Source organism: Echinops telfairi, unplaced genomic scaffold (assembly GCF_000313985.2).
Source record: "Echinops telfairi isolate 266 unplaced genomic scaffold, ASM31398v2 ScPeMD7_18;HRSCAF=68, whole genome shotgun sequence".
In the NCBI taxonomy this organism is placed as follows: Eukaryota; Metazoa; Chordata; class Mammalia; order Afrosoricida; family Tenrecidae; genus Echinops; species Echinops telfairi.
In genome coordinates, this window is record NW_022103915.1 from 51,186,304 (window position 1) to 51,200,092 (window position 13,789).

General features: G+C 49.6%; 1 protein-coding gene across 4 annotated transcripts in view; it reads right to left on the minus strand.

Moving 5' to 3' along the window:
- Positions 1-2,732: 2,732 nt before the first annotated feature.
- FBXO34 (F-box protein 34) overlaps positions 2,733-13,789 on the minus strand; it is an 82,457-nt gene continuing 71,400 nt past the window's right edge. For all 4 annotated transcript variants that reach the window (XM_045287918.1, XM_045287917.1, XM_004698979.2 and 1 more), the window contains exon 2: positions 2,733-5,055. In XM_045287918.1, the coding sequence (XP_045143853.1) occupies positions 2,904-5,045 (2,142 nt within the window). In that variant the 5' untranslated portion in view covers positions 5,046-5,055 and the 3' untranslated portion in view covers positions 2,733-2,903. The remainder of the gene's footprint in view (positions 5,056-13,789) is intronic.

Consider the following 13,789-nt stretch of genomic DNA (forward strand, 5'->3'; position numbering starts at 1 on the left):
TTCTTCCAGCCAGTTTGGGGGTGTGTGTGTGCAACATTCAATAGGAAAGGAAGAATGTTCCCAGAGATATCACAGTCCATGTATGTTTGAACTTGGGATGATGCCTGAGACACAATGAGGGCTAGGGAAATGTCACCTCTTACTGTCTGTAATGAGTGACAAGATTTTTTTGAGGCAGATGGTAAGCTGAGGGAGACGTTACAGCCAGCCTGCTAGGTGGTGATGGGAAAGCTATCCCAGACTCCCAGAGCCCACACACGAAAGCAATGTGCTGGGTCTGTCAGAAGTTGGCAGGAAGGCAGGTCCTAGCAAGCCCTAGTTGCCAGGTGTGATTAGACAGAGGGGTAGCCCTTGGGTCCTGTCCACAACATTGCTGTCTTGTCTATTCCTAGGTAGACCGCTTACATCACCCTGGCACTAGGGGGCCCTGACACATAGTCTTTCTCCTAAGAGGAAAGCATCACTTGGGGCCTTCTGATGCCACCTGCTCTCCCCTACTAAGATCCTCTGTGGCTCACAGGCAGCTAGGTGCCTGTCCCAGGGCTTCAAAACGGCCACCAGCACACACGGAGACAGGCCAGGGCATGGGTCTGGGTGCACACAATGGCAGCTGGGAAAACCAGGGCAGGGATGGCTGAGTCGGGAGAGCCCGCTGGGGTTGGTTTGGTGAGTTCACACAGGGCAAAGGGCAAACAAGGGACCCAGAGCTAGACGATGGCGAACTTTTCCTGGGTGCTTTATCACCAGGCTGCACTCGAGCACATCATGTGCTTTAGATAACCATGGCAGTGCCAGTTTAGGGCAAACCAGAGGCAAACACATCGGACTGGGCCTTTGTGCCCACAGGGGATGCTAAGGTTTGAAACCATTTCCAACATACCTCGGCTGGTGGTTCCCAGTGCAGATGCCGACCGGCAGGAGCACACTCCACTCGTCTGTACGCTGGAGGTAGGTCTGGGCTGCTGACAAACTAACTGGCATTTGCACTAACATCTGTGCACACACTTAGTCAGAAGGCTCTTTGGGTCTTTATAGGAGCCGGCCACAGTTTGGCTTGAAAGAGCCAGCCAGCAAAGTGCTCCAGAAAAGCCAGCTGTTATCTCCTCACTGCTCACAGGCAAAGCCAATGAGACATGCTGAGCACCGTGTGCCTGGCGGGGGCAGATTCTGCCAGCATCAGGAGCAGCCACTCTGGAGTTAGCAACTACTTCTGAGTGAGAGGGAGCGGTTCCTCCCCAAGGGTGAGCGAAGAGCGGCCTCAGGCAGATTCTGGCTCATGCCCAGCCAGCTCAGCCTCGGGGGCATGTCAGCGTGGTGCCAGTCAGGTCCGACTGCCGGGCAGACCACGCCTGAGCAAAAGGCTTGCTCAGCTTTACCCAGCTTCTCCTGGGGGACTTGTACAGCCCCCAGGCATCACTCAGCCCCCCAGGGGGTGAGAGCTAAAGCAGATTCCCCCACCTTATCCCAGATCGTTTATGGATGGCTGCAATACAGACGTTTTCATTGCCAGAGAGGGCGCTTGAGTTTTCCTCTGACCCTGGTGGCAGGTCAATCCGTTTGGAACCTAGGACAACTCATCAGCCCTCCCCGAAGCCCTGCACTAGCAGCTTACACTGGCCCCTTCGCACGGTTTTCTGGTGGGCAAGGTGACTTCAGCAACTCCAGGAGTGCACGGTAACCTGACAGACGTGAACAGATCTTCAGTGACTTACGAACTCAGCTAATTATGCCTGAGCAAGCTGTCCAGGCTGCCCGATCGGCCCTCACCCAAGGAAGCAGTGGGTGCTGGCAGATGACAAACTCTAAGGCAGTGTCAGATTCACAAAGCTCAAGCTCACAATGAGAGGGCTGCTGCTTGGAGGCAGACCAAAAAATGAAATAAAATACTTACCTCCCCCTTCCTTCACTAGCAACTCAAGAAAAAAGTCCTGAAACTATCATAAGATCCTTCAGAAAGGAGGCAGGGGAAAAATCTCTGCAAAACTCAAGTCCCATTTAAGATGCATGTTTTTATTGGTGTTTAAGAGAGGATGTTATAACCTGACTATATAATATTCTCCCACTCTTGGTAAATCACTAGAATGTAACAAAGGGCTGTCTTCTATACTAATGTTAAGGTTGTCCAGTTCTCAGAAACATTAATATAAAGGAAACATTCATAGTTTATTCAGGAAACAGTCATTATTTTATACAGGATTTACAAATTTGAGACAAGACATAAAAAACACAATTATAGCCGCCCCGCTACCCTTGCGACATAGTGGTGATTGGTGTTGAGGGAGCGGCCATTATGTACAGCTGAGTTTGAATGGGACTATTTACAGAGGGGCCCCAAAGCACGTATTTAAAGGTAAAGGCGCTCAAGTTTAATGTGCAGTTTCATAGCCCTATGAAAACACAATTTATATACACTGTAAACACCACAGGGCATGAAATCCATTTCCCACCACAAACAGCAATCTCACAGATCAAGCACACGAGGTCCAGGGGAATTCAGGGCCCAGCTTTCCCTCTAAGCACACGCTGCACCCCAAAGGGCTCAGACTCACTGCAGATGCTATGGTACGAACCCTCTCTGAAGTCCTGCAAGGACTGGCTGCAGACTGTCCGTGGGAGCATCTTGTGAACGTCCTTGATGGTGACCGATCTTTGTCCTTCGAGGGTGGATCTGATTTAGGAAGACGGGCGTAGTTATTCACAGCTAAGTGAGTCTGTGTGTGTGTGCGCGTGCGCGCGCGTACACCACCTCTGGATCAAACGTGAGGTGCAGCTGGGGAACTGGCATTGAAACCCGCCTGAGCGATGGCAGGCTGTCCTGGTGGGTTCCTTCCAGTGACAACTCTGGGGGTTACCACTCACTCAGCGTGGGGGCTGGGGCAGGTTTGGCTGCCTCTTGCATAGACTTAAAAATCGTCCTCCTCCAGTTCGGCCCCTTTTGCTTTCTTGTGCATTGCCCGGTTCAAGCTGTGGCAGGCAGGGACCCAGCGATTGTCATGAAGGCCCAGCCTGCAGCCGGGGAAGCCCTTCTGAGAGCGGTGGCAGCACATCCAGTACCCTGGCCCGTAGGGCAGTGCCTGGCAATAGGGCTTGGGGTGCCACCGGCACAGGGACACGTCCCCCTTCACATACTTCTTCTTGCACTGCTTGCAAGGATCCTCTCTGTAGCGTGGATCACGAACCCAGCGGGAATCCGCCGGCCTGATGTTGTAGTACTCAATGATAAACTTAAAGTAGCAGCAGGTACATTTAAGAGCCACTAAACTCTTGGTGGGAAGCAACCTGAAGATCTTCACCATAATATGGTGGGGCAGAAAGGCCAGGTACTGCTGAGGCTCCAACAGCTGCTGGATTTTAAACCTGGTCTCCAGAAAGTCATGAGACACCTGCTTCTTCCAGCTGGACGCCTCCACCACCGGCAGTGCCCTCTCGGCAGCCAAGGCGGGGGCCACACAGGGCTCGGCTGGAGCGCCTTTGTCCTTAGGTGCGCGGTCAACCCCAACCGCGGGGGCGCCTGCCAGCGGGCTGCCCTCTGAAGACTCTCTTGTGCTTTCATCCGACTGTGAGCAGTGTGACTCGGGCTGGCCAGGCGGCAGGAAAAAGAGCCGTCCTGGAAGCGGGTCGCCACAGGAGAGGAGGCTAGAAGGCTGCTTTTGCTCTGCCTTGGACACGGCGATGATGACCCCCCCGGATTCTCTCCTCCTCTGCGCAGGCGTTTGGCTAGTAAGCGGTACAAACTCTCTCATCGTGCAGTCAACAGCATTGGGGGGCAATTCAGTGGCTTGGGGACAGGTGTGCGGAGGGAAGGGCGACCCAATTAGTTCCTCGGTCATTTCCACATCAGGCCTGCTGCTGCTGTTCTTCATGGCAGCACGCTGGCCTGCCTCTGGACCCTCATGGGCCACATGGAGACCCACACCGGCTGGCAATGAGGGGCAGCCCAGTGGGCCATCCTCCCAGGCCTGGTCCTCCTTAGGAGAACACTGCTCAGCGCTGGAGGGGCCACAGTCCTCAGATGCCGACCCGACAGGGTCTCCCTGAGCGCCAGGTGCCTCCACGGCGCCTTTGCTGGTCTTGCCTTCGTCAGCCTGCGTGCCGCCGGCAAGCAGCACCCGGCCCACATTGCGGCGGAAGCTGCTGCTCCTCGAGAGGCTCCCTGGCTCCCTCGGGCTCTGCCGCTTCAGGCACTCGGACTCTAGCCTGGCCACCATGTCCAGGACGCGGACCGGCTCGGTTGGGGCTTCGCCGGCCTCAGCAGTGCCCCTCTCCCCGACTGCATCACAGGCTCCAGGGGCAGGGAAGGCTGGGGGCACACCTCTGGGGTGCCCAGGAAGCCTCACAGCTGTTGGGGCGCTGGTGCAGGTCTTCGTACAACTGGCTAGCAGAGCACTGGCTCTCTGCTCGAGGAAGGCCACCATCTGGATGACGGACAGAGGCCTCCCTGCATAGACGCCGTCCCCACTGTCACTCACGTAGTGCACAGAGCAGTGCTCGATGCCACACGCAAAAGGTTCTGGCGGGTAGCACCTGCTATTGACCTCCCGCATCCTTTCCAACTGGACCTTGGCTTTCCTCAGATCCCCCGACCTCTTCCTCCGTTTGGTGGCTCTCCCCTCTAGATCCCAGGAGCTTTTAATTTTCATAGAGCCGATCCTTGTGCTACCTTGGTGGGCTGCAAAGAAGGCGATCTTCTCCTTGGTGTTTCCCGGCTTCACCACGGCCCAGATGTCGAGCGGCCCGTCCCCGTCCTCGCCCTGGTGGATTGTCGCAGACGGCACATGCTTTTTGGCTTTGAGACTCAAGCTGCTCTCTGCGGGGCTCTTCCCACTCATGCTGCACAGAACATTTGGAGAAATGATCCCAAAAGGCTGGCGAGAGGATGCTTTGCCACAAGAGGCTGAAGGAAAGATGCTTGGTGTCAGGAGGCTCGCGCCGCACGCTTCTTCGTTTACAGCCCGGGGGTGGCGCATGGGCAGCGGCCACGTCTCCTGGGTGATGTCCAGAGACCGCGCTTCCTTCTGGAGCTGCCAGTGTGGCTTCAGGTGCATAACAGAGGCCCTGGAGGGTGCAAAACAGATTAGATTAAGAAACCAATTTTGATGCTGGGGCGGGGACAGGGGCAGGGATTCTTTTTCTCCCCCCAGTTTAAGCCACTCCCATCGAGTCAATGCCAACTCGTGAGGACCCTGTAGGAGACAGGGTAGAACTGCCGCTGTGGATTTTCTGAACCTGTAATTCTTTATGGAAGTAAAAAGCCTCATCTTTCTCTCCCAGAGCGGCTAGTAATTTCGAACTGCTGACCTTGCCATTGGCAGGCTAACTTGTAACCACTATGCTACCAAGACTCCCCCACTCACTCAGATCAAGACTGACAAAATCAAAATAACTACTTTCCACTAGGTTATAGGCCAGAACATAAATGGGTTTAGCCTCCATTTCAGAAACAGACAACCCTAACATTCTACACATGCATTTAGTCCTCTAAGTGTAAAGGCACCTGGACACACTGAGAACATCGCAGCTGGCAGGCAGTATAGGGAGTAGCACAGGAGAGCATACAAGCAGCTCTTCCTACAATCCGACACTCACAAAACCCAACTACTGGATTACTAATTGCCACTTTTCTTTGAGGTTATCCTGCCTAGCCTTTCACTGATGGCACAAGAGTGTACCAAAACTTCCATATCCTCTTTTCTAAATTATTTCTATGCTTCTAAATACTTGGATGCTTATAATTCTCCCCTATTTGCTTATGTACTTTGTCCATCTATTGTTCTTGTTTTCTAAAATACTTAATTGTATACATTAATTGTCAAATTTCCTGTAAATATCTGCAGTCAAAGATCAAACTCATAATCTGTATGAGTTTTAAAAATTAATTTTTTAAAGACTAGTTTAAAAAATAAGCCCACTGGCCAGGAGTGGAGATGGGAGCAATTTCAGAAATCTGATAAAATGATTATGTAGTAACAGAAGTGAGTTCCTGCCATGTCATCAATTAGCTAGGAAGGGTGATTTTACTTTAGCAAATCCCTTCCTCTACTCTGAGCTACAAAGGGAACTAAGGGCCTGGGCCCAGGCCCGTGTCAATGCAAAGGCAAAACAGGCTGTTGCTGACACAGAGTCCTGCGTGGAGAATGAGTGTCCCTCCAGGCAGGCGCCTGGTCTCCTGCAAAATAAAATATGCCTGCCTCTGCAGTCCAAAACTGAACACTGGGGCTGGACCACCTGCTTCCCACTGTCCAGGACAAGTAACTCTTTTCAATGTTTAACATACAATTCCTAGAGTTCAACTGCAGATCACAGAAGGATGGCTACCTAGCTAGGTCTTGGGTAATCTTACAGTTCACACGCACACATGTATCTTTTAAAGACACCCTTGAAATAAATCAGGTGGGATAAGGACGTGCTTTCTGGACCTTTGGCAACTTGGCCCTTGAGCATCTGTAGAGAGCCTCCCCATTCTGCCCTGTAGCAGAATGTGACCTTACTCTAAACTTACTGTGACAAGACGACCCACCTGGAATTCTTCAAGAACAAAATGACCCATACATGAGTAAGAGGAGCCCATCGATCAGTCTCTTTGTGCCACCCACTCTCATTCCACACCCCCACAGCCTGTCTCCAAGTGAACTGAAAGGCATGTAAGTTGCTGAGTTGTACATGCAAGTAATAACTTCTGAAAAATCCAATAAATTCTCACAATGATTCCATTAGAGTGCCTGAGAATAAATGTAATCCCAACGTTAGCAACGTGTGCCGTTCTGCACTGCACACTGTGTTCTTCTCGCTGTCCTCCCCCACAGAGGAGTTCAGCTAGTTTGACTGATAACAGGGGTGCGGAGAAGAAAGGACCCCGACAGACGGCTTTGGTTTGCATTTAACCTGTAAAATCAGCCAACAAATACACACATTCTGAACACTCCTTCAACAGGAGCTGGACCCAGGGGAAAGGCAGTGGGGGAGAGACGCGATAGGGGCTGTGATTGACCGAGGTGGCACGACTGCTGGAGCGTGCCTGGGGCATGAGCCTTCAGCCTCCTCTCCCGGGACAAGAAAGCCCTGCGACGTCTCAGGAAGGACCTGCAGTCCTGGGCAATTGAGCAAGAGGCTATGACTCGGGGTGCCAGGGGCACCAGCTGCAAAAATCCACAAGATGAAACTTTGCAGCTTCACGGATGACACCAGATGGTGGCGCTTTTCCCACCCCACGCCCACGCCCACGCCGGGTTTCCATGGTTGCCCACCTCTTCAGCACAATTTCCTTTAAACGTTCGCTATGAGATAGTCCTGTTGGCTTGCAACGGAACAAAATGCAGGTTCATAACACCTACACATCAATGTTCCTTAGAATTAATCTCAGAAGGGCCCTTTTATAGAATGAAGATCCTTGGGCTCACTGAATCAGGACTTCTGGGGCTGAGCCCGGCAACTGGGTGGCTTTGTTTTCCATTTTCTCTTCTCCTTTTCCGGGGTGCTTTTAAACTGAGGTGAAAACCACATAACATTTCCAGTTTGAAGTGAAGAATTCACCCAGGAGGTTGGTTCCCCAGGAGAACTGCGGAAGACGCATGTAGCCCTGCTCTGCCTGAAACGCCAGAAAAGGGCTTTGGTTTCTAAGGAGGAGTCAGCCAGCAGTGAGCTTGGAGAGATGACCATCAGCAGGTTTCCCCAAGAGGAAGAGGCCCAGCCAGCACTCCGGAGAAGCAGCGGCCAGCAGTAGTGTCCCACACAAAGAGTGGCAGCTCCCGTCCCAGGAGTGGACACAGCAACAAATTAACTGATCTTCCAGAAACTAACAGTCCCCGATAAAGAAACACCATCCCAGGAGGAGCAGCCTACAGTCACATGGGGGAAGGGAAGAATTCCATGCCTTTAACACATTCACAATGTTGCAAACCACCACTCCTATCTGGTTTCCAAACGTTTTCATCACCCAGCAGGAAAACTGGGGTCGTGGTACACTCCCTCCCCCTGGCAACACACAACCCCCCTTCTGTCTCTGGGCTTATCTATTCAGGGCATCTCACACCAGCTGTCCTGCGTCTGGCTTCTGCTGCTTAACAAATTGTCTTTGGGCAGTGGTTACCCATACTGTTCTTAGGGCTGAATATCATCCCACGTTATATAGACTCCAACCTCTTTATTCACTCGTTCGTAATCGGACATTTGCTCCGTGGCCACCTTTTAGCTACTGTGACTAATGCTATCTATGATCAAGCACTGGATTGAGTAGTTTACTTTTCATCCTTCCGTGCGCAATGTCAGACAGTAATTTGTATTTAATACCAAAGAACCCCAAACTGCTTTCCGCAGGGGCACTCATTTTGCACTTGAGCCTCAGCAATGCACCAGACTGCCAATCTCTCCATGCCCCCACCAACACCTGCTACTTTCTATAGTTTTGTTTGCTTTATATTTATTGCAGCTATTTTAGCAAATACAGCGTCTCACTGTAGTCAGAATCTGTTTTCAACTTTAGGTTTAGTTTGGAAGAGATTATCGAGGTCACTAAGCAATGACCACATGCATCTGAATCATGGTGTTGGCAAAGAATATCCAAGTACCATGGACCGCCAGAAAGCAATGAACAGAGAAGGTGCAGCCAGAGAGCTCCTTTGAAGCAAAGCCGGCAAGCCCATCCCCTTAGGTACTTTGGATATGTGGTTAGAGGACCACTCCTTGGAAAAGACACCATCCGTGGTTAAGTGGAGGGTGAGTGAAAACTTAAGATAACCTTCAACGAAATGGACTGACCCAGGAGCTTTGGCACAATGGGTTCACAGCTGGTAATGACTGTGAAGACGGCTCGGGACCGGGCAGAGTTTCCTTCTGTGGAACTTTCCGTGGGGTCGGGTCACTTGGAGATCGTGTAAAGAGTCGGTGGGCCTCTTTTTGGCTTTGGGCTGGGGTCCTGGGATACAGCTAGGTGAGCTGAAACTGCCCAAGGCAAAGCCAGGAGAACAGTTGGACTACAGCACCGATTCTGAGGATTGGACGAAAGCAGACCCAGTTTCTTACCTTTTATTCTCGCTTTTTAAAAACACCATAAAGTCGGGGGGCGGGGGGGTGGGTAGCATTAGAACAGACTGTGATGATGTAGCTACAACTTTTTTTGCAAGCAGTTTAACTGTGCAAATGTATGAAGTGCATGATATGTGAATATTCTATCAAGGAAACTGTTATAAAAAGAAAAAGAAAGCAAACTTGACCGATGGTTATCATGGGTGAAGGAGGAAGAGTTTCTGCTCAGCGGCACTGATGATCTGTAAATGGCAGAAGAACAGTTTGGAGAGGGCTATCAGTAATGGTTGCCCAACACAAAGAATATAATCAATGGCACAGAATGATACACACAGAAGTGGCTGAACTGGAGAATGTTCTGCTGTGTATATTTTTGCCACAATTGAAAAGAATATATAACACGAGTAACAATGAGTACAAGGAAGAAGAAAACGTTCTAAAATTGATTGTGGTAAAGATTGTGCAGCATCATGCAGATGAAAGGCAATCACGCCACTATGGAAATTGTAAAGCAGTCATGAAACGAACATAGCAGTTCCTATTTAGTTTCACCTAACCACTGCCTTACAAATGTTCATTTCCTTATTAGGTCCAATTATTATCAGAAGTTTGCTAATCACTCTTTGGGCTGGATATAATTATGAATAAGACACATGACTAGAACATTAGCATACCACGCTTACAAAAATACCTCACGGGGGAGGGTAAGGTTGGCAAACTTAAAAGGCACAAGCTACCTGCATAACAATGTGGACCTCTCTGCCCTCAAGCTCATACGGTTTTGGTTGGGAGTAGGGAGAGGAAGAAGAGATAGGATAGTGACATTATGTGAGTGGTATTAGGAGGGGTCAATAGCAACAAACTCAGTCTTTAAGGTATAGGAGCAGGCCAGAGACACCCTAATTTTCCAAGCCAAGACCTGAAAGAAGAAAACACAATTCTAAGACGTTCAGAAGCAGATGATGCTCTTGGGAACCGAGGTGAGAAATCAAACAACGAGAGCTCCACCTAAGGTGCTCTCAGTAGAGAGGTGGCAAGTAAATGGATTAATAGTCCAAACCACGCAGGAATGAAGGAGCTGAGAGTGAGAAAGGAAGCATCAAAGATGGGTCTTCACGTGGCTTCAGAAACTGGGTGAAGAGTGGTTCTCCCCTTCAGTGGGATGATGCCGAAGGTGACCAAGCGCACGTGCAGCAGGAAAGGCTGAGTAAGTGGAGTTGCTTCATGAAATGGGCTCGAATGGCTGCAGAGAGAGAGAGCTCTCCAGGAAGACTATCAGCACGGGTCTGGCCAAACGGAAAGAAAGGAAGACAACAATTTTCACAGAACACATTTCAACTAGGAAAATGTTTCCTGGACAGACATTACCGGTTATCTTTTCTCAAAATTCCTCACCATGAGCATGTGTGACTGTGTTAGTCTGGGTACTTTGGAGAAACAAATAAGAGAGTTTTATATAAAGAAAATGTGTATCACGAAAACATCCCAACCCAATGCTGCCCAAGCCCACAAGTCCAACATTAACCCATTTACCCAACACCAGTCCACAAAGTCCTTCACCTCACAAAACAGAGGCAATGATGCCGACTACAGGAGGAAAGCTGAGTCAGTGAACGAACAAGCATCTCAGCACTAGCAGGGGTCTCCACACGGCTGCTCCAGCACCCAGGGCTGCATCGGGGTAGGTCCATGTAGCTTCTCCTTGGGGATGTCTTGCAGGAAGTCAATCTTGCAAGCTGAAGCAGGGAACTGCTAAGGCAGCTGCACCCTGGTGCGACCATCACAAAGCAAGAGACCCGAGAACTAGAAAAGCCGGGCGTCACCACCCATTTATCCCTCCGCCTTTCAATTAGCCCCACATGTGATTATCGGCCAGGCTGGCACAGTTAACTAACTCAGTGACTTTCACCCTCAGAAAATGGTCCACACATAAAAGGAAGGAGTGGTCCCTTTTAGCTCCTCACCAGGTTCAATAAGCAAATGTACCCAGCGGTGAAAAGAGCCCTGGGGACCCTGCCACGAGGGAGGGAACCCTGCCGATAGGGGGCAAAGCTACAATCCCCGGTGGAGGAGAGACTGGAAGGCAAGAAAGTGCACACGAAGTGGAGCAACCCTGAAGACAGGCTGTGTGTCCCTGCCACCTCCCCTCCTTTCCAGGAATAAGGTGACAGATCACAATGAATCGATTACAATGTGAACTCTCATCCACTGAAGGCTAAAATCCTGCTTCCACATAATCCCAGGGTTCCTTTTAAACCCACTACTGTTTGTTTGCTTGTTTACTGGGGGCTCTTACAGTTCTTGTAACATTCCATACACTAACTGTATCAAGCATTTTTGTACATATGTTGCCATCATTTCAAAAATATTTTCCTCTTGAGCCCTTGGTATAAACTCCTCTTTTTTCCCCCTCCCTTATACTATGTTTTATAAGGAAAAAGCCACAATTTCCACCCCCCTAAGGATATACAGAAATCACTCTGTGTACCAAATGAATCATACAGGTCAGATTTTAAAGAGTTAGTTAGAAAAATGGACTCTCATCAAAGTGAAGACAGGGAAGATAATTTAAACTTTGCCTAGAAAAAATGAGCAGAGTGGAGGTGATCAATGAGGGATCAAATGGCAGTGTGGGTTTCCACAGGGGGAAAGAATGAGATTGCTCTTAGGTTTAGCAAAGCCATGTCATCAAAGGCGGATGCCCACTTTTTAATGGGTATTAGTCCTTAGCCTTGTCTACCAAAACGACCGAGATATTTCCTGTTTCTTTCAAATGTACTACCATCAAGCAGATTCTGATTCAAAGTGACCCTACACAGTGTTCCCAACACTGTCAATCAGTGGTTCTCAACCTTCCTAATGCAGTGATCCTTTAATACAGTTCCTTATGTTGTGGTGACCCCCAACCATAAAGTTATTTTCATTGCTACTTCATAACTGGAATTTTGCTACTGCTATGAATCGTCATGTAAATATCCGATATGCAGATGTATATTCATTATTACAAATTGAACATAATTAAACCATAGTGATTAGTCACAAAACAATATGTAATTACATTGTGAAATATTTACTTCTAATTACAAAGAAATGAAATTTTGTCTTGAAGCATGGTGTTGAATGGGTAACAGTCTTCACACCGGGTACTCATATGTGGGTGTACCCGTATGTGGGCGGACCCACCTGGAAACAAGAGCAGCAGTGTCTCGGTTCCTAAGACCATTGGAAATATGTGTTTTCCAATGGTCTTAGGTGACCCCTGTGCAAGGGTCGTTCGACCCCCCAAAGGGGTTGCGACCCACAGGTTGAGAACCGCTGCTGTCAATCTTCACTGGAGCAGATAGCCTCGTTTTCCCTTGGAACAACTGGTGAGTTCAAACTGTCAATCTTTTGGTTAGCAACCACACCCAGCCCCCAGTGTCACTTTCAACAAAGGCACAGAAATGCTAGCTCCAAAAAAGGAGTCATCATTTATTAACATAACAAGAGTAACTCTCAATGCCCGCAGAAGCAGCAATCAATGTATTACACTTGGCAAAACACTTCAAAAAAATTTAAAATGTCACTAAGGTGTGCCCGACTTAAGCCATGGTATTTTCAATCATATGAATACGAAAGGTGAATAATGAATAAAGACAGCGGTAGAAGGATAACTGACTGTCAAGAAGTCCATGCCAGCTCATACTGGCCGCCCCTGTGAGTTGAGTTTTGGAGATTGTCTTTCTCCCATAGAGAAGCTGGTGGTTTTCAACAGAGGGCTTTGTGGAGAGCAGCCAATGCACACCCACTACACCGCCAGGCCTCCTGGGTTGAAGGGAGGTGCATCTGAATTATGGTGTTGGCAGAGCATAATGAAGTGCGGTGGGCTGCTGGAACAACAGATCTGTCTTGGCAGAAGTAGCCAGAGTGTTCCTTAGAAGTGAAGAGGGGAAGACTTTGTCTCCTACTTTGGGCATGATTTCAAGAGATGCCAGTCCCTGGAGAAAGCTCTCATGCTTGGGTCAGCGAAAGAGGACGGCTCTTCTGGGGGGCTGGCCCCAATCCCAACTACTAAGTGGACACCTGGCCCTCCCCCCAGAAGAATTTATTTCAGAGGAAGGCACTGAATCTGCAGCTCCGGGAGAGGGACATATCTGATCGGAGCACCTGGGAGCAGATAAGAGGGAGGAGGAGAGAGTGGAGCACATCCTGGCCCACCAGGCCGTGAGGACGATGTTCCCAATTAGAGCAGCCAGTCCACAGAGGGGACCACATGACCGACCCCACTATGACACATGACATCCCTCACTGAACCATAGCTCTACAGGGGACAACACTGGAGACACAAGTGTGGGAATTGCACCCGATCTGATCCCGCCACACCCAAGCACAACACTAAGAGGGTACAACAGAACAGCAAGGGAATGGAGCAGCAAGGTCCCCAGGGAATGCCGAAGGTGGACTTTGGGGCCAGGGCGTGGTGACCCAACAGACTGGACTGGAAAACACTCCTAAAGGCCAACAAACAATGCTTGAACTAACTACAAACTTTTCTTTCTTATTTTGTTTTATGTCATTGGTTTGTTGTCGTTCTTTTGTTGTATATTGTTGCTTGGTTTTGCTCTGTCTTGTTTTTGTGCATGTTATTATCTCCGCAGGTCTGTCTAAATAAGACAGGCTGGGTGAACAATCTGGAGGAGAAAGCAACAGGACCGACAGGGACTGACAGTTACGGAGGGACATGGGAGAGGGGGAGGTTGGGGGAAAGGTCGTGATGGTAACAAACCCA